At 41.0% G+C, this 26904-nt stretch overlaps 1 protein-coding gene across 2 annotated transcripts in view; it reads right to left on the reverse strand.

Moving 5' to 3' along the window:
* drc11 (dynein regulatory complex subunit 11) overlaps nucleotides 1-26904 on the reverse strand; it is a 42538-nt gene that overhangs the window by 8657 nt on the left and 6977 nt on the right. For both annotated transcript variants that reach the window (XM_026262127.1, XM_026262128.1), the window contains exons 7-14: nucleotides 19669-19753; nucleotides 19358-19507; nucleotides 16965-17040; nucleotides 9132-9238; nucleotides 8746-8844; nucleotides 5830-5897; nucleotides 5423-5505; nucleotides 3507-3614 (exon numbers count right to left, since the gene is read on the reverse strand). In XM_026262127.1, the coding sequence (XP_026117912.1) occupies nucleotides 3507-3614; nucleotides 5423-5505; nucleotides 5830-5897; nucleotides 8746-8844; nucleotides 9132-9238; nucleotides 16965-17040; nucleotides 19358-19507; nucleotides 19669-19753 (776 nt within the window). The remainder of the gene's footprint in view (nucleotides 1-3506; nucleotides 3615-5422; nucleotides 5506-5829; nucleotides 5898-8745; nucleotides 8845-9131; nucleotides 9239-16964; nucleotides 17041-19357; nucleotides 19508-19668; nucleotides 19754-26904) is intronic.

The raw sequence follows: 26904 nt of genomic DNA on the forward strand, positions 1-26904 counted from the left end.
AGAGAAAATGGTAAGTGATTAATGACAAAATTTTCATTTTGGGGTTGAGTATCCCTTTAACAACACTGTTCCAAAACAGTTCAACCCAAATATTCAGATGGGGGCATAGAGCAGTAACAATAATGTACATTTTATGGAAAATAATGTGTTTTTAACCTTAAACCACATACACCAATTGCATTAAACCAAATATACAACATAATGTTTTTTTTAGCAAGGTCATATGACCCCTTTATTATCTGTATGCAGCAGGGGGCGATACAAACAGCAAAATCACCACAGTGTGCAAGCTGTGTGTTGCACGAGTAAGGTATAGATTATATCCAAATTCAAATACTATCGTAAATAATATTAAATTGTAATTTTAAATTAGACTTAAAATATCATAAAATCATAATCAAGTGGTATAATACTTTATGTGTGCTTATGTTCATGCTTTTGGGGCTATTGTCCACTTTTGACATTTTTTGAAGTTGAAATGTGTCAAGGAATGCAAAGCCAAAGCTGCTGCTGCATTTTTCTGTTATATAAAGTTTAAAGTTAAGAAATACTATTACTTATAAGGTAATAAATTGAACGTAGCTATCAAGATACAGTATCTGAATACTGTTTCACCAGACTTGCACAAACAAGGCTCAGTTGTCTCAACTGGATGTATAGGTTGGATCACAGTTGTTTTTGTAAGCTGAATAAGTTTTTAAAACTATTTTTATAAAAACTTTAGGAGTTCCAGCTGTGTCTCAGGTATGAATCCTTAATTAATCATTTGAACAAAATTACTTTCTAGTGTACAAATGGTTCCAGTAAAATAAACATCTCGAGTTTTGCATGTGGTTCAATGGAGAGTTCAACTTTCCAGGCCGGTAAGCGCCCCCTTGAGGAAGCTCATTTGTCTCTCATAGGACATTTTTATTTAGCCACCCATTGCTGCACATTCAAAAGTATGGACTTCACCATCACCAGTGAGTGCCTATTTTTACTACACATTGTAAGTGTGCAGAATGGAGCATAGCCTATGTGTATGTTTATGCATGAATGAATGTATATCTGCGTGTACACTTCCCATGCACCACGTTTTAAACATGATTATTCAAAACTGGATTGCACTTCCTAATCTCCCCCGACAGACCTGTTAAAAGGGCCATTGTGTTATGGAGGAAGTCCATTTGACCTTTGAATACCTGCAAAATTTATCAAGTATAAAACGGTTTACAGACAAGCACAATGAGGGACACTGAAAAACATGTGCTTTTCTACAACCATCTATACAAAACAGTTGTTCTAAACAACACTGTTCCTGTGTTTCACACTGTCCCAATTAACCACTACCAGTTTAGATATGCTCAAATTAGATTTGCTTGAGTCCGCCCAGTAAAATGGTTAGAAAATTAAATCTAGTGGGTAGATCTAACAAGACTTGGTCTCTTTAGAGAGACACATACTTCAGACCAATTCAGGTCAATTATCAAAAATACATAAATCTAGGATTTATGTCTTATTAGAAAGCACATACTGAGTAGGAATTGAGAAGGTGGATAATGATTCTAATGATTAATCTTGCTCTATCTCTCTGTTCCTCTTTTTAGCAAGACTTGCACTACATCAGTTTTGCTTCTAGGATAAATTAATGTGTGTAGAATCAACCAAAAATGTCCTTAAAATAAACATTGAAAATTGACCATAAAAAATGTCAATTTTGTAAATGCATTTAACAGCCTAACATGTAAAAAACACTTGGCCAGATATTGTATGAGCATTAGTCAAATTATAAAGTAACTTGTGCCAAAATACTGCTAAGTTTGATGAGCCACAATCTTTGACATCAGTGACAAAAGATAGGGAAGATTTTTCTCCACCTTTTTAAAGTCACAACAAAATGGAAGTAGCGACAGATCTTTTTTTTTGTGATGCACATCCTAGTGTGAAGGATTATCAGGAAAGAAAAAATGTGGATTTGGTTCTATGCATCGATTGATAATTATATTTTTAGATTTTAGCCATTGCTCTCCGAAGTAGATGCAGATGAAGTGAGTTTGTAGAGTTTAGGTAAAAAAACATTTGAATTATCAGGATATAAAAAAAAAATATAAATCACAATAATATTGCACAATAGATAGGATGAATTTTCATTGCATCCAGACAGAGTTGATTTAGTTTGCTCTGCTTTTGCTGTATTGGGAGCAATCCAGGTTTGTACTTGCATCTACTTGTGTAGATGATCTATTACTCTCCTCTGGGAATGCCGCAATGAGGTACCTCTGGAGAGACATCGCACTCTTTTATACCACAGAGATCATTAGGGAAATAGACGTTCGACTCCTGTGTGTGACTGTTTTGCCGCTGCTGACTGAGGCGTCTTTGTTTAAGCACTGAACTCTGTTTATGTGGTAACCCTTATCTGTCTAGGGCCACGAATCACAAAGTGTTGTTAAGGTTACAGCCCACCAGTACAGCGTGTGTATGATCTGCCTGGTCCCTGTGCTGATCCCATTGAGCCCATGCTGGGTTATTAAATGAGAAGTGAGTGGTATAGCATGAATGTTGGTGTTGATAATGTGATATGGGACACCAGGCATTGCTATGGCAATGAAGCATTCGCTCCAGAGAAAGTTACAAAAGACTATGAGCAGCTTAGGGTCAAGTACAGTTCAGAAGGGCAGATAGAGTGCGTTCTGTTACCTACTCTAACACACACACACACACACACACACACAGCCAAACGTGTGCATGGATCTGATAGTACTGCTCCTGAAAAATTGATGTGAGCCACTATAAAGTTCCTTCAAGGTTTTTAAGCCCAATGGTGGAAATTTTTACCCTCAAAAGCCTAATTATTATAGTTTGACATTGTTTGTTGCTTCATAATGCATCCAGGTGAGCTCGGTTCATTTTTGGAGGAGATACATGACATTTTTTTTTTTTTTTTAATACAGGAGCAATCTTTTTAAAATACTGTAAAAATAAAATATTTTATATATTGTTCATTATATAAAATTAATTGTCGTTTTCATCTGAAAGTGAAAGTTTATGTGAATGTTTTAAAATATTAACAAGTAATATCAATAGTTTTGTTAATAGTTGTAATTCTCAGACTTTAAGTTCTTAAAATTTTAATATAAAGATATATTCAAATAAAATATCTCATGATTCTAAATTTTTTTTTTTTAAATTATTCTCAATTTTTTTAATAAATAAAAAAGGGGTAACTGTAGTAATGACATGGTAATACATGGTAACAATCAAAACATACTTTGATTATTTGATGTCTTACAAGGCAAAAACAAAAGCAAAAAACTATTGCTAGATTGAGAATGTGTTTTGGGTATAAAATCTTTTTTTTTTAAAATATATTTCTCTCTTATTTTGCAGACAAGCAAAACGTACGTCATTATAGTGGCATCACCGGAGTAGTACCAGACACCAGGTGTGTTTGTGCATTTTATATGACTAAAATGAAGGGAAGCAGTGTTGACTAGGCCTGACTAGTCAGAGCTGGTTACACTCACCCAGAGGCAGGACGCCATAGAGTGCAATGAGCTGTCTGACATCAGACAGAGATGGCATGGGCTCAATATCTGCTTGCCGCAATGTTGTGCCCAGGTAACTGTATTCTCCTAGAAAGACAAGGAAGAACATATGCCAGACTGCTTTAAACATGTTATGAAACATCAGACATCAATGGCTTCTTGCCAGCATTGCATCACATCATCATTACAACCCTGGTTCCATGGAATGTAATAAAAAAACAATGTCAGTTGTTTCATCTCATAGCAGTCGATGTGGTTTCTAAACTTGAAACACCACACCCTGTTCCAGTAAGAAGACACTAAACAGAAACAAAACTTTGAGGCTTCATATTTTGTGCCATTTTAGAGCAACATTAGGTTGCTACGCTGTGGAGTTGAAGCGTTGATGAGTCATAAAATCCATTGTGATACACACACGTTCACAGGGATGTGATTCAGCACTTGCCACGTGTCTGTGATCAAGTTGCTTTAGCAGTAAAATCCAGATTGAACCGCTGGCCAATCTATTGCATCATAAAACATCATTTACACTGCTATACTACTGAGTTAGCTCTGATTTCAATGTGCTTGTGAGATGTAAGAAATAGTTACACATGAAAACCACTGAAAGGAGTGTTTGTAAGTTGTTCTAGAAAAGACCTCTCAATGCACAATAAATGTTCACTTCAAAGATACAGCTCTGAGATTGGACTTTATGTACTTTATGTGATTTAGCTATACTAATTATTTCCAAGAATTATCAGCAGGAATACTGAAATGTTTAGTAAACATATGACTTCAGAGGCAGTTTGGAGTCCATAAGTGTGACCACAGCCATTGAACTGGGACAAGAGCTCTCTTTTCATGTGGCATTACACTGTGCCAGGAAACAGAGGGGAGGGAAATGATTCCTAAGGGGCCTTCAACTTATTGTGCCAAATTAAGATCTAGTCTTCACAGCTGACAGAGAGGACTATAAGATCTGACTGTCCAATAATAATAATAATAATATTAATAACAACAACAACATCAAATGAATGAATGTAAATGACTTTTTTTTTATAAATTATCCACAAAAAATAAATAAATAAATAATCAATTTATTTAAACATGCTTAACTTAGCTAAGTATAATTATATTTCATAATAGTTTCATAGATCTAAACTTTGTTGGTTATGGTTGATATGCTGCTATATTTTTAATACATTTTTGTTAAATACTTAACGCTTTTTCAGAAATATGTACAACATTTATAGACTATTCAATAGGAAAAAAATGGTCATATAACTGAAATGTTTACATCTTCAAAACAGAATGAAATATTTTGGATTGTAATGTTTAGTTTAATCAGGGATAGTTCATCCATAATTAAACATCCAGTCATTATTCACTCAACCTTATGTCTTTCCAAACTTGTGTGACTTTCTTTCATCTGTGGAAAATAAAAGAGGACATTTTGGCCACATTTATACTGCAGGTCTTGATGAACAATTCAAATTTGTTGACTTAATCAGATTCTTTTGCTGACCAGTTTACATGACTTACATGACAGATGCAAATGCATGTGTCCGATTCATAACAGAGTTCACATTTCCACATTTGAATGAGGCCTGAAACTGATTTGAGAATGCTGGGATCAATGTGTTTTCCCTGCTTATATGTTCATGGGTCATATCTGATCTGTGCCACATGGGCACAAAAAAAATCAGAATTGGGATACTTGAACCATGTAATGTAAATGCAAAATAAAGAAAGTCATACAGGTTATGAACGACAGGATAAAGGTAATGACAGAATTTGCAATCAATTCAACAAGAATTGACCAATGACACCAGTTTTGGGTCAGGTAATTACAGAATGTCCAAGACTAAAAAGAAGTGACTGTTATCTCTGTGGTGATTGTGTTTAGTTTTTACCAATGTAATCTGTCAACTTGATGTTCTTTGGCCTGATTATGAAGCCTTCCATTACAAGCTCCTCATACAGAGATTCTATGGTCCTAGATGGAAAACAAAAAGTTTAAGAGAAAGAACAAGAGAAACAGCATTGCAAACTGATCAGTCATGCTGGGATCTGACGCAACCTTCTATTACATCACAGCTTTCAAAGCCAGCTATGAATTCTTCTGCTCCATATGGACGTCCGCCAGTCACCCCCTGAGCTGACACAATCCCTCTACTGCAGAACTCTTTAACATTTGATCTACATCTCCCAGTGCAAACAGTGGCAAGGGTCAAACGTGCTCTTTAAGCAATGATTAAACTACATTTCAATATTCTTGTGAAACAGACTTTGCATTTTAAACCAGTTTGGTTATTCAAACCTGTCAGCTGTGAGATCTTTCTCTTTCTTCTTCTTCTTCTTTCCAGTCTTTCGCCCCTTCTTTTTTTTCTGAAAGCAAAGAAAACATGTTTTTAGTTATGGACAGCAAGATATGAAAATAATTATGAAATCAACAAGGGTAGTAAAATATTTTGTCAGTATTCATTTTTCTGGGCCAGGTTTCCTGATAAAGATTAATCTTAGAGCTTAAGAGCGTTTTCTACGAGTAATTTTGCGATCGTTCATTATTGTTTCACGTGCGTTTCCCAACAATGCACTTAACACAGTTGCATGTAGCTGTGCTTTAAGTACTACTTAGGAGTCGCTATCCGTTTATCAAGTGCTGAAATGTCACCTTATAGAATGGCTCTTAATTGTAGTACACTATCGTTTATTGACGTTTACCTAATGCTGCACTCCAGACAGACAACTTGAGTATAATAACTATAACACAATACAATACAATATTATATTATAGTCTAAAATATTATACTTTACATAGCAATATATAATATACTTTATATATTTATATATTATGTTAGGTAAAAAAATGTTAGCCGGATAAAAGCGTCTGCTTAATGCATAAAATTATTTAAATTAATTTGCTTATACACAGTGTAGCGAGAGAGAGTGAGACGTTATTTCAGATCAAATACATAGCTGTTTTTCGTGCACTTCAGTAAGACATATTTTTCCCCCCAGTTCTTTAAACATTTCCTACATTACTTATTTTAGTCTTTTTTTTCTTTTTTTGTTCAGTCATTTAATTTAAATGTGTATTTCTATATTTGTTATTTAATTAATTAATTAGAACTAAAATAAGAAAACGAGTCATAAAGTGTACAATAAAGCACAATCAAATCCTCATATTAAAATCACATTGCATTTGAATCAAGTTAAAGGTTTAATCTGCCGATTGCCCTGCAGGTGAACGCATAAATCTGTCTTCTTACGATGCACTTAGGGATTAACAATTACTCCAGAGCACTTGTAGATCTACGATGATTTTCAAGTGCTACTTAAGTTACAATGCTTTAGGGAAACAGACCGTAATATTAAGATCAGTCGTACGATCGTTTTTACGAACTTCTTAGGCTTACCAAGCTTTTGGGAAACCAGGCCCTGGTTTGTATTAAAATAGATTGAAGTAAGCCATAATGTAAATCAAAGTATGCCTAGATTAGTGTCAGACTGTAAAGAAAGTTTATTTTTCTTTTAACAGCAGGGAATATGTACATGTCTGTTTCAGTATATTAAAAATTCTGACTCTATAATGAAAAATCTTAATAACAGATGTGGCATATGTGCTTGCACCCAAAATGAGGAAATCCTGAAAAACATCTGGTGACTTGCCTTAACAAACAAATTACATGATTACACTGTGTGTCACTGTGTTTTCTTGATTATCCATAAAGAACTCACAATACAACCATTTTATTCAGCTTGCTGGAGACACCCTGGAACCTGCTGTAACTCAGACCTTTTCCAAACCACAAATGAACCAGACTAGCAGGACTAGCAGCCAGGTTTTTTTTTTAAATGATAATTTACCAAATGTTCTAAATATTTATTGGATGAGGAATAGAACATATCCACTGATTTTTCTCAGAAACCAAATGGACTGAGAGTACTGTGATTCCCCTAAATATTTTTATGGAAAATGTTAGATAATTTCCTGGCAGGTCAATGATATTAAGATCGAAAACACCCTGCGAATGGAGTAGCTTTCTCCTAAAAACACTGATGCCTGCAATTATATAACTGACAGAGTGAACTCCTGCTAGTATTAGCTCAAGTTAGGCATCGCATGTTCACGTAACAAACAAGCCCTCCCTGTTGCATAATGTTTCATTTGCTGTACCCAAATTGCATGGCTTCCAAAATTCACTGAATGTTTTGAAAATCACAGTAAAGTTCAATATACCAACCATGTGAGAAAATGGAATTTAGTCTTATGCCAGCAGAGCTAAACACGATTTGCATGAGCCTGCATTTGCAGGATGATTAATGATAAAACATATTTGTGTATAAATTACACACGTCAGACAGACAGCGTCTGTGACCGATTTAGCTGTCAAAACCTCTCAGCGTAAAACAACTCAAGCAGATCGCCAAATATGTTGTTGAGGAATTCTAGCTCTTGTGCTGGCATGCGATGAGGCCTTTTTTCCTCTGCGTCTTGTTTTGGAAAAGACACAATACTGACTGATTGCAGGAAATACAGAGATGGATTGATCACCTTTATATTCACATATATTTATAGGTCACAGTTAAACAGCAACACACATATTCACATTTAACTCTGTCTGTGTTTATTATTCTGTCTAGATATTGCTAGCATAATAATTTGTGTTTATTGTGTGCACTTTGCACATATGAATGTCTAGTATTGACCGTTGTGATGCAGTAAGTCGTAAAGTGTCAACATTCTGATAACACTGTTTCTGGGTTCAGGAATTTATGGAAGCATATTCAAATGCCAGTGTCAATAAGCCACATTTAACATTCTTGTGTATGTAAACGTACTTTACCCACGGATATATGTCTTTGCTCCACTAGACATATATTGCTTATGTGTGTGTGGTAAAGAAGGTGGGGAAAAGGGGCCCTATCAAAACACAAGTTGACGAGGGCAAGACACCTTTACTAATTCTCTGTCCAGCCCACATTCCTGGTCATAAGGGCAAATCACTGTATGACCCCAAGGCCCCTAACACAAGGTGCATAAACAGAAGGCTGAGAGTACATCTCAAGATCTGAATCCATCCAGACTAAACGACACGTTACAGGCGTTTACAGACCAGTCACCATCTAGAATCGGAGCAGGGAGCACTGAGCATCTGTACACTGTCACTCATGCAGGGCATCTAGAATGTGCTTAAGGTTGTATCTGCTAGGAAGTATGCATGCCTTTCACCTTTTTACTGCTTTTCTTGACTTTTTTCTTTTTCTTTCCCTTGTCTCTGTCCACCACCAGTTTAAGGTTCTTCAGTTCCTGTCTCATCAGTTCATCCACCTAAGGCAAAGAGATGGAGATAGAGAAAAAAATTAATTAGGCCACAAGGGAAGTGAATGAGCTGAGGTGTTTTGTTTTCATAGGGTGTTATGACTTTTATAAAATGTATTGCAGAGAGAGTGTTGATTTCTTCACTCCCAACCAGGGTTTGAATTCATAAGGGTACAAGACAAAATTATGAAGCTGAGGGCCCCACTCCTCATACTTTTGGAAGGTTTAATATGTGTTTACTGAGCGTCCTTCATCACAGGCCCCAGGATCCGCCCTGATGACAGCTCTACTCCCACCTGAACTCTGAGCTCCTCTTCAACTTCCAATCTCTTCTCCTCACGCACCAGTTGAGCATCAAAACACTGAAGGAAGTTCTGTTTTTCATCTCGGTTATGCCAAACTTCTGCAACGCACAACAAATCCACAGGGTAAGTAAAGATTTAAATAAAACACTTGGCAACAGCAGTGACAATATGATCGTACCATTGGGAAACCGCCATAGTGCTTCACATTATATCCATCTAAAGAGCAGAACCTATAGACATATTCTATACATGTGAAAAATTCGAGTTGGACATAAAGCATCAAAGTAAAGCCAGGAGAACATCAGTCAGCACTGTGTGTAGTGGAGGAAACAATTCTGAGAGAGGTCTGTTGGGCCTCAGACGGAGCTCCTGCGTAGAGGAAGCACAGGTGCTGTAGTCTGGGTGAGAACGTAGCATACGATTGTACTCTGTGCTGCGCTCTCACGAGCCACATCCTGACAGGAAGTCCATTTCCACCCACTTCCTGTCCCGGCTAAAGGCAGTATGCCAGGTTGATTTGGAAACTGGAACTGGACTGAATGACAGGTTCTGACCTCACAATGAGTCTGAAGTTGTTTTCCCTGTTTTGTCCATTGGCATATCATACAGAGGCACAGAAATAAACAGCAAAATTAATCTAAACTTGCTTGGACAAACATTTGCAAAAGTGCTAAAAAATATCTTGTAACCAAAGCAACTTATAGTGCATTCAACAAAAACATTGTTATCAGCTATGATAAAAATACCCTACTGTTTGAGCTACACGGACACTTATGTAACTACAAAAGTCTCATAAACAATAAGGTTGTGTGCCTTTACAAATGGAAACAGAGCTAGTATTGGAAATCACATTTAAATTTAAACCTACAATAAAGATCCCCCCTCAACCCCCTCAGTTTTTTGGTTAAAAATTAACAAAATGTCATTATTGAGCAAGTACATAAAACAATATATACATATCTGTATAGATAGACTTTGAACTCAGGTCAGATTACAATTCATGAAATCCATGAACACGGGCATGGTTTGACTACTATACTGCAGGGTGATGAGGAGTGCTTGTAGTTTGTTGTGAACATAAATAGTGTTACATCAAATTTGAAGTAGTCAGCTAGCAGACGGTTAATATGGACAGTTCATTGACCTCTGGGGAGCACCCACTGATAAAACAAAGAAAGTTTGAAAGAGCCCATGCCAAAAGAAGTTTCAAACTACAGCAACAAGTTTGATACTTGCTCATATGACATTTAATTTTTTTTTTCTTCTGATATACACTTTGTAGAAAGTTTTTAGAAAGTTTTAAGGTTTTGTAGGCCTCATTGAATTGACACACCAAGCCGGAACATTGAGCATCTGTCAGCTCAGTTTTCAAGGCATGTTATTCTGCAGGATCGATATTAGTTGGACCATGTTGGTGGAGTTTTGTCCATCAGTGAACTGATATTCAACATTTTAAGCACTGCTTTGTTTACGGTTTGTATATCTGGAGTCCTAGATTTGGTTTCCCTTTTTGTATAAAGAATGCCTCCTACTGCCTCCTACTGAGTTGGCTGTTGGCTGTATGCTGTATGCTGAAAAGTCTTTGCTGTGTGTTCAAGTGCAACTTTTTGGCTTAGATGCAGGTGACACGAGGCAACACAGTCAGCTTTCATCGCTGCTCATTCTTTGATGTTGGTTTGGTGTGTCACAAGCTTCGCAGATGCTGCCAGTTCAATTCAAATACTGTCTCAGCCAAAACTCAGCCAAATTTTCAGCCAATTTTTTAATTCAACATTTTCCACACAACTCTAATAATCAGTGCTGTCAAGTTCACAAAGGGGTCAAAGGCCACTGATGTTAAAGTTCGCTCTGGTGGAACCTAAAAATAAGCACCAAACTTTGAAATTAGATCTGTTGCTGAGGTCAGAGGTCAAACTGTCATCCACAAAGCCTCCTTTTTAAAGTCACATTTTCAAAACATCCAGGGGCAATACGATCCACATAATTGCCTCGCTCCTTCAGAGGGATGCATTCACACAGCCTGGCCTATTTGTTTAAAGACAACATCCACCTAACTCCCCTAAAAACACACGACTGTTAGGGGTCAGCTTTTTAAACCTTCTTTATTGGCATTGAAGCCCTCTGAGAATGCTTCAACCCCACATGGTGCATGAAGAACAGACACTACTGTGGATGAACAGAAAAGCTTGTGCCATGGCGGCCAGTTTTGTGGGAGGGGGTGGCCACACACATCTGCTCGGGTGTATATACAACACATTTGCCACCCAACCATATGGAGACTGAGTGTAAAAACACTTCAGGGTTTGAGGGTGGTCAGCTGTATCTACTCTGCTAGGCTCCATAGCGACCACTTACCTTCAAGTTATGGTCTATTGTACCATTTGTGAAGATTTTTATGCAGTCAGTATGCAGAGACGGAGTTGCTTTCTGTCTGCAAGCCTGTTTTGCCTGTTTGTCTCGGTCATTCAACTAACAGCAAGAAACATACACTTCCTTAACACGGCTCTCTCTGGCGAGAGACTAAAATGCAATTCATCTGTCACATCCAGCAAGTGCACCGTGACATTGGGATGCAGGAAGGGAAGGGGGGAAAGGGAGTGAGAGGGAAGCAAGCACCAGACAAGCCCAAACAGGCAATTTCAATCTTACCCTGAGTACTACAAATTACTTCCTTTGCCTCTCTATAAGCCATTCTCAACAGCAGTGCGGGTGACTTTCTCAACAGAGCTTGTCCCTCTAGAGATCATGCTGGTTATTGTCTGATTCTGGGGAAATATGGTGTTCACCTTTCCGCCTCATTACAACTAAATAAACCCACCACATGATCATATCCCAATTACAGACAGCTGATAAAACAGTGTGCTGCCGATTAGCTTACACACCAAAGACCCTCCGCTCTAATTAGCTGTCTGACAGGCAGGATGTAGGACATGGACATGTTTGTCTGCTGAACATATCATACAAAGCTTTAGTTATTTGAGTTCAGAATGGCTGCTCACATTGTTTACCGTACAAGCTGTGTGCGTACTTATTATACAGAAATAATATAATTAAGTGAAAACGTAATGTAATGTTTTCAGACACTTAATTGCATGTTAATTGCAATTAAATTAAACTGTATATTAAATCAAATGAGTTTTTGTGTTTTTGACCCACTTTTCCCTTTCTTTTTTAAATATGCTTAAGTGCATGACAAGTACAATATACTTTATTATAATTTCTATTGAAACTATATATATATATAGTTATATTTTATTTTTTTATATATATTCAGAATTGATAAACTTTACATGCAATAATGAATAATACACTACACTCTCAGAAAAAAAGGTAAAAAAGCTGTCACTGGGCAGGTACCTTTTTACACCTTATCAACATTTAATTTTTTACAGTTAAAAAAATATAATCAATTAATTTACATGTTAGTCAACACAGAATAAAAAGAACAAACAATTATTGAAACAATTATTTAAAGTGTTCTTTAAAATAAACTTTAAATGTAATATTACAACAAAGTTAACTTTTTTTAAAGTACACTTTTTTAAAAATGAACTTTTATGTCGTTAGTTTTTATTTTTTACTTTTAAATACTTTTAAGATTTCAAGTACACAAAAAGTGCATATTTACTCACACTTCTTTTTACAATAATAAAAACCAGCAATGTTTAATTTACATTTGACAACTTCATCATCTAAAGTAATAGTATTCTATGGACAATGTTGATGACAGCAATGATTATTGTAGATATAAGCAATACGCTGTGAGAAGGACATCGTTATCCACTCAACCATGTCAAATATTTGGGAGGTAAGCTCTGATCTCTGCTTTTCATTACACCTTTAAGCTTCATTCTTCTGGAATGTAACCCTTTGCTCTGCAGACTGTGCAAGGTGACGTTTAGAGGAAAATCCTAATGAAAAGAATTAAGCAGCTTTGACTGGGCATATAATTGCTTCCTTCAAGGTTACAGCTGCTCGCTGGCTGAAATATTTTCCAGTCAAAAAGGCATCTGTACATGCGCACACACAGACACACACACACACCCAACCCACCCATGCGCACACACACACACACACACACACACACACACACACACACACACACACACACACACACCACACACACACACACACACACACACACACACACACACACAGAGATAAAGATGCATGTACATGACTATCACACTTGACACATCCCATGCTGTCACCTGCAACATTAAATTATTTAAATTTCCAATAAACACATTCAAAACATTTATTGTGATATTTGTAACTTAAAACATACAAAATTTAGCACAGTGCAACAGCAATACTGAAAAATTCACTTCCACTGAATCCAAATCACCACACTTGTGCTGCAAAACTGCAGTAGTATATAATTCAGTTTACATGCTTGCACTGTATAATTATGATGCTGGATTGGGTGCAGTTTTAAAAGTTAGTATACTCTCTATATGTAGTATAATAGTAGTACTGTATATTTGAAATATTTTACACACAGAGGGTTTTATCTGTTCATTGTACATAATAAAATAGCAAAATATAACTATTTGGCTACAATAGCAGCAAATACTGTATCAATAAAGCCACAGTATATGGTAGGCCACTACTATGAAAAGGTTTTCAACTGGAGGCCTATATAGTGACATTTGAAAACTGCAACTGTATCCATGCCAATGCACTGCAGCTGTTACACAAAAACAGCATCTTAATTCACGTTGCAGTGCAGCTGTCTGGGGCTTACTTGTATTGCACTACAAGTATGCTTAATGTTAATGTAATTGAACTTGAGAGTGGTTCATCGCACAATGCAGTGTCATTTTATGCTTCAAAATTGCATTTCTCACTGCATAGATTGTAGTGATATTACAATCACACTGCAGTTTGATGGTTTGAAGGGAAAGATTAAGAATCAAAGACCTGTAGAAGATGGAAGCAACTGACGTGACTTAACGTCAACATGTGTCTCGTGATGAATACATGTGGAGGGGCTTCGAAAACAAAGAACTGCAGCAGATGTGAAGTTGATGATCCGCTTCAGTGAATCTCTATGTTCTTTGAAGAATGATAGACTCATTCAGAGTTACAAGGCAAATGCACAGCTGTCAGATAAATGTAAGATTCAGTGATTTTAAAAAGACAGACGTTTTCCTTATCAGATGTTGACTTTAAAAAATACCTCACATCTCTCTCAGGTAAGAGAAAGTAAATGAGTCAGTTGTAGTAGAAGAGAAAACTGTAGCTGACCCTAGAGATGGTTGGTAATGGACCAAACCACAACTAAAATGGAACTGGTGTGATGTAAAATGCTGTTTGTTGATAGAAGTTCTCTAATCACCGAACACAGGCAACAGAACAGGATGTTGTCACAGCAATCCATCCTGGAAATACTAGAATGACATGTTTAGAATGTGTTTTTGCAGACCTCTGGTTCACCTGCTCCCTACTGACACAAACATTCACAGACATGCACAGAAACGTTCAGTTGTTTCGGAAGATCTGAGATCTAGCTCTCTAACCTTGTCTTCATGGATCATTTAAACACAGAAGTGCAGTCCAGTCTTCTCATTTCCTTTTGCGAGACCTTAAACATCTAAACTAACAGGATGTAGTGTCTCAGTCATTAACATGCTTGTCTTGTCACAAGATTTCAGGGGTGACTTGATACATTTGCTGTTCTGCAGGCAGTGCTGAGGTTGAATTATGGCTCCTAAACAAACACTTTCTTGTAGGGCTGTGCGATTAATCGAAATCGTAATAAAATCACGATTTGCAGCATGCGTGATTTCTAAATCGCTTTATAGCACGACTTTCCGCGACCCCGACCTCCCACATGTATGCTATCCAACCAATCAGAATGCAGCATGCCTAAGTGGAGCACAAGGACAGAACAGACTGGGCATATGCCTGACTCCAGGTTCACACACTCTGTCTGTGATGCGTATTTTTTTCGAGCCCATGTTAACAGATCAGAACGTTCAAACTGCATGCGGTAAAAGATGTGAACAGAAAAGGTTAGGAATAGAAAGGTGCAGAAAGATTTAATATCTAGCGCATGAGCATAGAGAGAGTTGTGAGTGCACAAAACACAGGTTGAGCGAGAGGAGACACTTTTTAAGTGCACGCATTCTCTCCGGGGCAAGAGCAGCGTGTATCTGAGCATGTGCGTCTGGTTTTGTAACAATGCAAAGGAAATCTGCGTGCGAGAGGAGAGATTCGCGCTCGAGCATTATTTTAATGTGCTTTCGCGTTACAATAATGCGCTCTCGTAGCTGCTTCTGCACCGCATACACATACTGTATACACACTGCAGATGGAATACGTGTGAAACTTGGACAATAAATATATTTCAACCCCTGAGGCACCGCTACCATGAGCTCTATGACCAATGCATGGCAAAAAAGAAAAAAAAATCCCTGAACACGGGTGTTATTTTTTTTTTTTTTTTTTGCCAAATGTCTAGACATTTTGTTTTGTTCAGGTCAGATAGGGCATAGAATGTGGCAAAGCCATTTGTGTGGATGGGAAGAATTAAATTAATTTTACTGTTGAAATAAATGGCAATATTTTACATTGCTCTTCATGTCTGAGCTGAACAAATGATTTACAACCATAATAATTTAGGTCATCCATGAAAAATATTATACAGTAAAAACGGTTTACAATTTAATAAAAAAGTAAAAATTATACTTATATTTAAATGATACTTTTACTTTTAATCATTCTGAAAAATTTTCCAGTCAACGGTAGTATAGGTTTATAGTGAAAAACAATAAAAAGGATAGAAATCCACAAAAATTAATTTGTGATGCATCACATATTTATAGTTTTTTTTAACACATTAAATCTTTATTTATTCATTTATTTTTCTAGATGTTAAGAACATCCCTATATTCTTCACAATAAATTATAATTTGATTTGCTATGATTTGCTATAAATTGATTTGATATGATTTGCCTACAAAACTTTTTTCTTTTTTTAATTGACAGTATTATTTCAAATCAAAACATAAAGCTTAACCCCTTACCCAAACCCTAAACCTAACCATGATTGTGACAGGAAAAGAAATGTGTAAAAGTTATATGTTTCCATATAATCCAAGATCCAAGTCGTACTATATCATATGATTTTGCCACTTAATATAATTGTTGTAATCAGAGTGTGTTGGCTACATGTTTTTATATTTTAGTCAATGTTTATAGCAGTGTTTATGTAATGCATTGCCCTGATGGTACAGTTTACTCCTTCTCATGGCTAGTTAACACTATGTCAATTGATAAATTTATCAGTACTGTTTTACAGTGTTAATCGTTTGGAGAGAACTGGATGAACATCACTTCACAAACAAATGTAGTCAGTTATATGGCCTGTGAAAAACTGTTCTTGCCATGAAGCCAAGGCAACGGGGGAGTGACAAACGACTGCTGTTGATTATAGAAAGAGGAGGAGCTGGACTTCAATGTGGCGTCAAGAGACTCAGCTTTAATGAGAGGGCAAGAAAACTTATCTGTAGTCACAAAAGAAGGGGGAAGGAGAAAGACGTGGGTGAAAGACATAGAGAAAGAAGAGGAATGTGGTGGTGGGGAACCATCTGGATTGGTCTTGACCTGAGAATCTGACATGGCCCTATCATTATTGGTTACTTAGACGTATTCCAGACACATTTCATGTCACGATTGTGATGAAAGCTCCCTCGCTCATTGACCTCACACAAACACTGTTGACATGGTTGAGAATCAGTCATTTGGTCATGGAAAAGCAGCATTAATTTTGATGACAGACACGCAGACTGCACCCATTTGCCGTCATCTCCTGCTTACCTTTGTACATTTTGGCTCCCTCAACTACTGTAGGAAGGAAGTTACTGGGAGTCATCTTCCATCCCTTCTCTTCTTCCTGCAAAACAGACGATTTGTATTAAGGTGGGTCCTTCACAAGCACTTCATCACTGTTTTCCTGTATACGAACTTTACACGGTGGACAAGGACAGTTCTCTGAAATAACTGAAGTCAAGTTATGATTAAATCAGAGAGACTGAGATTCCACATGAGTGATCAACAATCTTCCCAGGGCGATGTTCTTGCACGCTGCTCTGGTGCGGGGTCACCCTCAGCACTGGCATTTTAATGATGTGAATACACAGCGGGGGCTGAATGCGACGCTGCGAGCATGATTTACGGTGCCTCCTGTTTTCCTTTCTCTCAACTAGGGGTCGCACATTAAAAGTAAATCAACATCCTCACATACTCATGTGAATGTATGGCTTGCGTGTCACAGGCACATACTCAAAACCGCAGAGTGTGTCTGCTTGGGAGTAGAGCATTTTCAGAAGGAATAAGTCAAATGGAGGCTGTATATCTTTCTTTAAACACATTTCTCCATTAGCAGCTAATGACCCCCAAAAGAGACACAAATCCATCTGAAATATGAAAGGCACTTGAGTGCCTGGGAGCAGTGATTTATGATTACTCATGTGGCATTAGACACAACTTCCAAATGGATCTGGCAGATTATATCAAAGAAACCTGTGGCCAGGTCTAATTACATTTGTCAGATATAGGGAACAAAAACATGTGCATATTTTTTTAAATTCAAAATATACACAAATAAATTGAGAATACGGGTTTTAAAAATGTATTAATTTATTAATTTTTAAATTAAAAAGTTATTTTTATATTCGTTTATTTTTTGGGCCATTTTTATATATTTTCGATCTGCATGTTTTTTTATATTATTCAAAATATACAAAAAGTAAATTTCTATATATCCTTGTCATGTTGTTTACATCAAATAAATTAAAAACATATTTTATTCATTGGTAAGCAATGGTGGAAATACGGTAAATATTTACTAATCACAGATTTAAAAACATTCTTTGTATAATGTATTTGGTACTGACTTTTTTTTTCTTTAACAAGGAGCCTTTGAGTGGCACTTGAACATTTAAACTAACACTAAACTAGGCCAACATAAGAGCTCTAACAAAAATTCCTTAATTAACTATTGAAAGACTCAGCTTTCCAACAGGATGTGAGCCTTTGAAAAAGGTCAGATTGGCTTCATTGTGAGTAGATATCAGTAGTTCGGCTCTCCAATGAGGATTACAGGTGCTCTTATGAAGGGAAGCATGAACAAAGACTTCATTCTATAACTCCGGAATGCAGCCAATCAGCATGAGCGGGCATTTTCATCGCTTGACTGCTTCACAGTAGCCATCGGTCAGCATATGGCATTCAGAGGTCAGCTCAGAGAACATTAATCCTCACATAAACCTAAATCACTTTGGACTTAAACACGAAAGACTGCTGTCTGCCACACCTGAGCTTTAAAACATAATTAGTCTAGTTTATCTTAATGCGTTGTTAAAATAAAATATTGGAACACAGGGAGTCTGGATGTCGTATTAGAGAAAACCAAAGCTATATCTATGTTTAATAAGAGGAAGAGTTCTGAATAGGGAGAGCAAGAGGTTATCAAGGATACCGTCAAAGCTGGGTGGAACAACACAGGAACGCCTTGCTGAAATCACAGATATTTCCGGAGAATGTCGATGAGTTTAACAAACTAATATCCTCAACATTCCTAATCTTAATCTATCCTGAACAAAACACTGGCTGGGATATTACAGTTCTCTAGACATTTACGGTGCGCAATTATGCGTGAGAATATGAGCGTACTGAGTACGTTAAATGTCTTTCTCTAAGATGGAATGATGCAAGTGCTGCTGTGATGTGTCATAATTCTCTCATCTATGACTATTTTACCTTAATAGCTGGAAACTTCAGGCCTTCTCACCTCAGGGAAATCTGTGAAATTAAACTGTCTAGCACAGATGCTGAAAGGAACGCCTATAAACCTGCTTTCATCTAAGTGTAATGCAAAGTAGCTGAGAGGTTAAGAGGAACATGCCTGGAATGGAAATGCAACTAGTATGCAATAATTGACAAGGACTAGAAACACTAAACGAGAATGTGCAATGGAAAACAAAGAGATTTTCTTACAATATTCGATCTGTACTCAAATTCTTCAGCACTATGCAGTTCAACCAATCTGGTTCATTGTGTGTGGGCATGACCACAAGGGTCATCCGAGTCACTGGACACTGACATTTGTGCCACATCAGCTGATTTAATTCTGCAGATACAGATACTTTAAAAATACTTTATTGATTCCTATGCAACAGTGATACGTTTTTATCAAGGCATGGCCCCACCTCTGTATCTCCTTTCCCCTTTTTCCCCTTCATCTTCTCTTTCTTTTCTTTCTTCTTCTCTTTGCGGTCATTCCCTTTTTTGTCTTTCTCTCCCTTTGATTTTTTCTTCTTCTCCCTCTCTTCTTCTCTGGCAGCAAATTCAGCAGCAACCTTCAAAACACGACATGTTAGCACTCTTAAACAAGCATTACTGTGAAAAGTTATTCTTCGTCTAAAAATGAAAATTTCCTTTTGAAATCAAATAATATTTAATAGCAAAAGTATGATGGATAGTCTCTGGATGGATGTTGTAGACTGATAGGATTAATAACCTGTTCTGGTGTCTTATGAGCAAATATAGATGCAGATCCTCCATCTTCAGGATTTGGGAAGTCAGGGAATTTCCCAGTTGCATCTCTGAAACACAAAACAGCAATAATGTCATTTATTATTTCATTTAAAAATGCATTATATTACATGTTTACACTTTGAACTTAAATTAGGTGACTTTCTAGAATGTTTTTAAACAGCAGAAATGTACAGTGCTGTAGTCCAGATTAAAGAGAACATATATAAAATTTATATTTAAGACTATGATCTCTCAAGAAACAGAAACGCCTATTACTTAACTTTTTTGGTTTAAATTTTCTAAACTGAAAATATATGTGAAGAACTCAATTTTCCTTAAAGATTTTTTAAAGATGAGGTAACACAGACTTCATGCCTGTGTGAACATATAGATAAACAAAGCAGATCGCGTGAACAAAGGCAAATCAATCATATTTGAACTGTGAACTTCACACATGGGGAGGATACATTAGCCAGGTCCAGCGCTGACTCTCAGGGGAGCTGGGGCAGGTTTAGAATAACAGGGTAAAAGTGTCAGTCAGAGCCCGGCCCCAGCCTGAGCTCTCTTTGCTCTAGCTAACTTAATCAGTAGCACACTGCTAAAACTCACTTCCAATATGGTAGCTCATGCTGAAAGCTGTACTACTGTAATGCGGAGGATTGAATTTCAACTAAATCTGCTCACTGAAAGGAAAATAAAATAAAAAAAAGATTCACTTCATTTTGAATAAACCAAGTATATTTTTGGATTGTTAAGGTAATGTACAATGAAACTGGTACCTCAGTGTAGAGTGCATTAGTCCCCACACGATTTTCCCATACGAATTAAAAATTGTAGTGTTATGTCATGAACCAAGCCAACCACCTACTAGGTGAATCAGAACATTGCAGAAAAAAAGTAACAAAAACAAAAACAAAGAAACAAGACTGTGTTCTTATCAGCTTTAGGAAGCGAAGGAACTACAATCATATTAAGAATAATCTAATAATATTAAAACAATGAAGAAATGTACATCTATTCAATTAAAGTTGTATTAGAAATGGACGTTCCCTGCTAGCTCTTTTGCCATGATTTGCATGCTATGAATTTCTTGTGTGGAATTTTGTACAGCATCATGGGTAATGTATTCTTTCACCACAGATTCAGTTGTTAAACATGATTATTTTATAAATAATAATAAAAATAAATAATAATGTAAATAGATGGCTTCAACACCATACTGATTCCAAACAACATTGAAACCTCTTTAAAGGTTTATAAGTTAGCATTAAAACCTATTTTCCCTATGGTTTTTACTTCCAGAACCCTAAAATGAAAATTGTAATAATGGTAAAGCGTTTATATGTTTTACAGCATATGTCTGACTGGCTGTTTAAATACTCCACCTATCTCTCTTCCACTTCATCAGCACATGGAAAGCACGCCAACATACTTCACCTTGCAGGTCCTGACCTGGTATCCCATACATCCCTTATACAACCAGCATGGGCCCAGCAAGGTCATTGGAAGGGGCCAGAGAAAGAGGCCACTAACCGGAGACAAAGCTACTGAACTCCCCCCACTACATTGTGTTGTCCAACTGAGATGACTTATGACTGTTGTCTCTGCATTAATGGGCAGCAGCATGCAGTGGCAGGCCGTAAATCAGGCTGGAATGCACTAATCAGACCAGTCTCACTCTACACACTTGAAAATAGCACATGCATTAGTTAAGCATAAACAGCCCTGGGTAAAAGAGAGCATTCGCTTTGACTGCTTACATTCCAGCCTCTTCACAAAAGGAAGAGACGAAAGTCCAGGAATGTACTTTACAATTAAAGTGAAATAATGCATTGAGTGGATGGAGATGAAAGGAAAAGCTGTGAACGCAAATTAGCAGATTAGCAAAAGGAGACGTCTAGAAGAGTGCATAGGTGTGATTAGTCCCAGACATTCTGAGAACGTAATTGAGGGAATGCAGAGGAACAAAAAGCCCTTTTTTTTTCATAAGTGGAAAAAAAATATTATTGAATTTTGTCACAATTTGCTGCAATTCCTTATTTATTTATTTATTTATTTTTAAATATATATTTTTCTGGAAAAAAAGTATTTTACAATTATTAATCTATAAATGTCATTACCTTTTTAGGTCATCTGCATTTTTTTTTTTTTTGACCTTGACATATAGTCAGCAGGAACTGCAGAGAAACGTCTCGGTTACGTATGGTAACCCTCGTTCCCTGAAGGAGGGAACGGAGACGCCACGTCGGATGACCGACGAATATGGGATATCGCTTCGATAGACCAATCTACTTCGAGTGTAAACTAAACGAGCCAATGCACATTGGCATGCAATTATTGCATCCAGCTGCCGCTGATCACTGCGTGAGTATAAGAGGGCAGCAGGTGCAATGCATACCAGTTTTTCGCTGAGGAGCCGAGCCGGGAACCCGGCAGCTCAGCGGCGGTACAGCAACCATGGCGACGGGACGTGGCGTCTCCGTTCCCTCCTTCAGGGAACGAGGGTTACCATACGTAACCGAGACGTTCCCTTTCAGTCGGTCACTCTCGACGCCACGTCGGATGACCGACGAATATGGGATCCCTATCAAAGCGCCATGGGTGCTGCCCCTTCCAGTGCCCTGTGCGAGCCGCCTGCGCCCCTATTAGGAGTAGGCCGGGGCTCAGAACAAGTAGCTCCACTCACCATTGTCAAAGCACTACCTCACTGGGTGAGATTGGATAACACTGGGAAAACGTACCCGGTCCACTTGGAGCCGGGACGCTGCGGAAGCCCCATCCTTCCCGAAGGAGGTCTCGGAGGCAAATACACATATAGCATCCGTTTAGGAGTATACGGAGAAATTTGAGGTGATTAAAACCCTCTTGGGAAGGCAGAAGTCTGCCGGGGAAACACGGGCTCTAAGGCTATACCGTGGACTATACACATACGAGTACCGCTTAGGTCTCAATATGGAGCCCAGCCTTCCATGGTTCTCACGGATTCATCATGAAGGCCTGGCGCCGGACGTTCCGCCGCGTCCAGCTGCCTAGGGTGATGGAGGAACTCAACAGGGTCTACAGTTCGGACACTCTGGAGCAGTTTTAGCAAGCCGACACTAACCGGGGCCTCTCAGTGCCACTACCCGTTTGAGGTGAGAACACAGGAGGATACCGGCTCTACACGAAGGCTATAGAACCTAGCGAACGTGTTAGGGGTCGCCCAGCCCGCAGCTCTACAAATATCTGTCAGCGAGGCGCCACGAGCCAGCGCCCAGGAGGATGCAACACTTCTAGTTGAGTGAGCTCGAAGCCTGAACGGGCAGGGCACATCCTGAGCCTGATAAGCCAGGGTTATGGCATCCACAATCCAGTGGGCCATCCTCTGCTTAGAGACGGCATTCCCCTTCTGCCGGCCTCCGTAACAGACAAAGAGCTGGTCTGAGGTCCTGAAGCTTTGCGTCCGGTCTACGTAGCACCTTAATGCTCGAACAGGACAAAGCAAAGCCAGGGCTGGGTCTGCCTCCTCCAGGGGCAGCGCTTGCAGGTTCACCACTTGGTCTTTGAAGGGTGTAGTGGGAACCTTGGGCACGTAGCCAGGCCGGGGCCTCAGGATTACCTGGGAGTCAGCCGGCCCGAACTCTAGGCACGAATCGTTGACCGAAAATGCATGCAGGTCCCCTACCCTCTTGATGGAGGCCAGTGCAAGCAGGAGCACAGTTTTCAATGAAAGAAACTTTAGCTCAACTGAATGCAAAGGCTCGAATGGGCCCTGCTGTAGTGATTTAAGCACTAGAGACAGGTCCCAAGAGGGTATACAGGGGGGCCGGGATGGATTTAACCTCCTGGCCCCTCTAAGGAACCTGATGATGAGGTCATGCTTACCCAAAGACTTCCCATTCACAGGGTCATGGTACGCAGCAATAGCGGCAACCTGGACTTTGAGGGTGGAGGGAGACAGCCTTCGCTCCAACCCTTGCTGCAAAAAGGATAGCACGGCCGCAATCGGGCATCTTCGGGGGTCTTCTCGGCGAGAAGAACACCACTCAACGAACAGGTTCCACTTCAAGGCATAGGCGTGTCTCGTAGACGGTGCTCTTGCCGAAGTGATGGTGTTAACTACCTCTTGGGGTAGGTCACCTAGAACCTCCGCGTCCCGTCCAGGGACCAAACATGGAGTTTCCAAAGGTCTGGACGCGGGTGCCAAATGGTGCCCCGTCTCTGAGTCAGTAAATCCCTCCTCAGAGGAACCAGCCAAGGAGGGGCTGTCGAGAGGAGCACTAGTTCCCTCGTCCTCCTGGACTTTGCACAACGTCTGTGCGAGAAGGCTCACTGGGGGAAACGCATACCTGCGTAGGTCCCGCGGCCAGCTGTGTGCCAGTGCGTCCGTGCCGAGAGTTCCCTCGGTCAGGGAGTAGAAAGCCTGGCAGTGAGAGGTCTCTGGAGCAGCAAACAGGTCTACCTGAGCGGCTCTGAACCGCCTCCAAATCAGCTGGACCGTCAGGGGATGGAGTCGCCATTCTCCCGGGAGCATTGCTCAAGACAGCTCGTCGGCTGTACGACTGAGCAGGCCTGGAATGTGAACAGCACGAAGTGACCTCAGAACCTTCTGACTCCAAAGGAGGAGGTGGCGGGCGAGTTGCAAGATGCGACGAGAGCGCAGACCACCTTGGTGGTTGATGTACGCAACAGTCGCAGTGTTGTCCAATCGGACCAGCACAGGCTTGCCTCGTAAGAGACCTTTGAGACGGTTCAAGGCAAGGTGCGTTGCTAACAACTCTAGGCAATTGATGTGCCACTGCAGCTGCGGGCCCGTCCAAACCCCTGATACTGCATGCCCGTTGTACGTGGCCCCCCCGGCGGTGGTGGAGGCATGCGTGTAAACCACAGCATGCCTGGAGATCTGCTCTAGGGGCACCCCTGCCCATAGGAATGCCAGATCTGACCACGGAGTGAGGGTTTGGCGACAGGCCGGTGTAACTTGGACCCGGTGAGTGCCGCGCTTCCACGCCCAGCTCGGGACTCGGCCATAAAGCCAGTGCCGGAGCGGTCTCATATGTGATAGGCCGAGCGGTGAAAGTACACGTCCTTCAGGTCGATCGCTGCAAACCAATCTTGGGGACGGACGCACCTGAAAATGCGTTTCTGTGTCAACATTTTGAACTGTAGCCGATAGAGGGCCCGATTCAAAACTCGCAGATCCAAGACCGGTCGTAACCCACCGCTTTTCTTGGGTACAATGAGGTACGGGCTGTAAAGCCCCTTCCTCATATCGGCTGGAGGGACCGGCTCTATCGCGGCCTTCGCCAGTAGGACTGCGATCTCTTTCCGCAAGACAGGGGCATCGGACGCTTCCACTGTAGTGAAGCGGACACCGCAGAGCTTGGGGGGAAGCCGGGCGATCTGAATCGCATAGCCGAGGCTGATGGTTCGCAGAAGCCAGCGAGACGGGCTGGGTAGCGCTGACCAGGCGCCTAAGAACCGTACAAGCGGGACCAGCAGAACCACAGCCGTACCCGCAGTGGGGCAGCGAGGTGGAACACAGGGGCCCAACTCGGGCGGCTTGTGAGCAGGCCGGAGTGTGGTGCGAGTGTGGGGTGCAGGGCTCACCTGGTTCCACGGGTTGGCAGAGGGTGCGTGAGTAGGGCCTTTGTTGACGCTCTCGAACCGCCCGCAGCTGCCATCTGGCGAAGGAGGAGGATGAGTGAGGTCCGGTGCTTGGCCGTCCGCAACTCTCCGTGCCCTCCTGGGACCCAGAGAGGGAGGAAACTACTCTCCTGTCGAGATTTCCAAATTCTCCGCCTGGCCCTCCTCCAGGGGAGGGAGAGGTGCCTACACCATCCCCCAGAAAGCAGCTACCTCTCTCTGGGTCACCCGTCCCAGGGCCTCTTGCTCTTCTGCTTACCGTCAGGTTTGACGGGGGCCAGGACGGGAGGGGCAGCCTGCCTGTGCCCAGCTCAACGGCACCACTTGGAGGCTGCTGCAGATGCGACGCGTGAGCAGGGGCGGATGCAGGGGGCTGCCCTCGGCGACGAGCAGGCTGGGGCACTGCAGCCGGCGGGTGGGTGGAGATAGCAGCAGCTGCCCGCCGGGGCAGGATGTGTCGGATCGCCTCAGTGTGCTTCTGGGCAGCCGAGAATTGCTGGGCCAAAATCTCGACTGCGTCGCCGAAGAGGCCGGTCTGGGACACAGGGGCATTGAGAAACCGGACCTTGTCGGTGTCCCTCATGTCTGCCAGACCCAGCCACAGATGGCGCTCCTGGACCACTAATGTGGACATCGCACGACCCAGCGAACTCGCGGTGACCTTCGTCGCTCGAAGCGCAAGGTCAGTGGCGGTTCGGAGCTCTTCCAGAAGCGCTGGATCGTGACCACCCTCGTGCAGGTCTTTCAGTGCCTTAGCCTTGTGCACCTGGAAGCAGCTTCCCCGCAAGCCACATAGGCACTGCCGGTCAGACCAGACGAGTGCCTACAGGCCCGGGAAGGGAGCACCGGGTCTCCACGCCAGGAGGCGGCGGACTTAGGACACAATTGCATCGCTACCGCCCGCTCCACCGACGGGATTCCTGAATACCCCTTTGCTGCACCGCCCTCGAGGGTGGTGAGGGAGGAGGAGCCCACCGGCTGGTTTCTGGCAGTAAAAGGTGCCATCCACGACTTGGTGAGCTCGTCATGCACTTCCGGAAAGAAAGGCACTGGGGTGGGGCGCTGAGAACCAGCGCGCACCACCCCGAGAAACCAATCATCCAGCCGTGAGGGCTCGGGACGCGGTGGGGGATTCCACTCGAGCCCTACCCTCTCGGCGGCCCGGGAAAGCATAACTGCCACTTTGGGATCCGAATCAGGCTTTGTCACCATCCCAGAGGACGGTAGCACAACCGAACCGTGATCCGACAGCTCTCCCTCCGATGCTGAGATCGACATCTGGTCGGGGGGAGTCCCACTGGATACCGCTGGTACGCTCCTTGAAGAGGGCCCAGCGCGTTCCGTGGGTTGCTCCACTGGATCGGAGGTGCTAGAGGAGTGATGGTCCCCAGAGGGTTGGTTCCCTGCGGGGTTTGCCACCACTGTGATCCTCAAACCACTCGCGCTACTGCCGGAAGTGGTTCTCGTCTGTCGGCCGCCAGAACGAGCCCCAGATCGCGGCCGCGGCAATGGGACTCCGCCCCCCTGAAGGTAGCGGAGCCTGGTTTGCAGCTCCGAGATGGTCATATTCCCGCAGTGAGAACATGACTCATCC

Source organism: Carassius auratus, chromosome 6 (assembly GCF_003368295.1).
Source record: "Carassius auratus strain Wakin chromosome 6, ASM336829v1, whole genome shotgun sequence".
Classification (NCBI taxonomy): domain Eukaryota; kingdom Metazoa; phylum Chordata; class Actinopteri; order Cypriniformes; family Cyprinidae; genus Carassius; species Carassius auratus.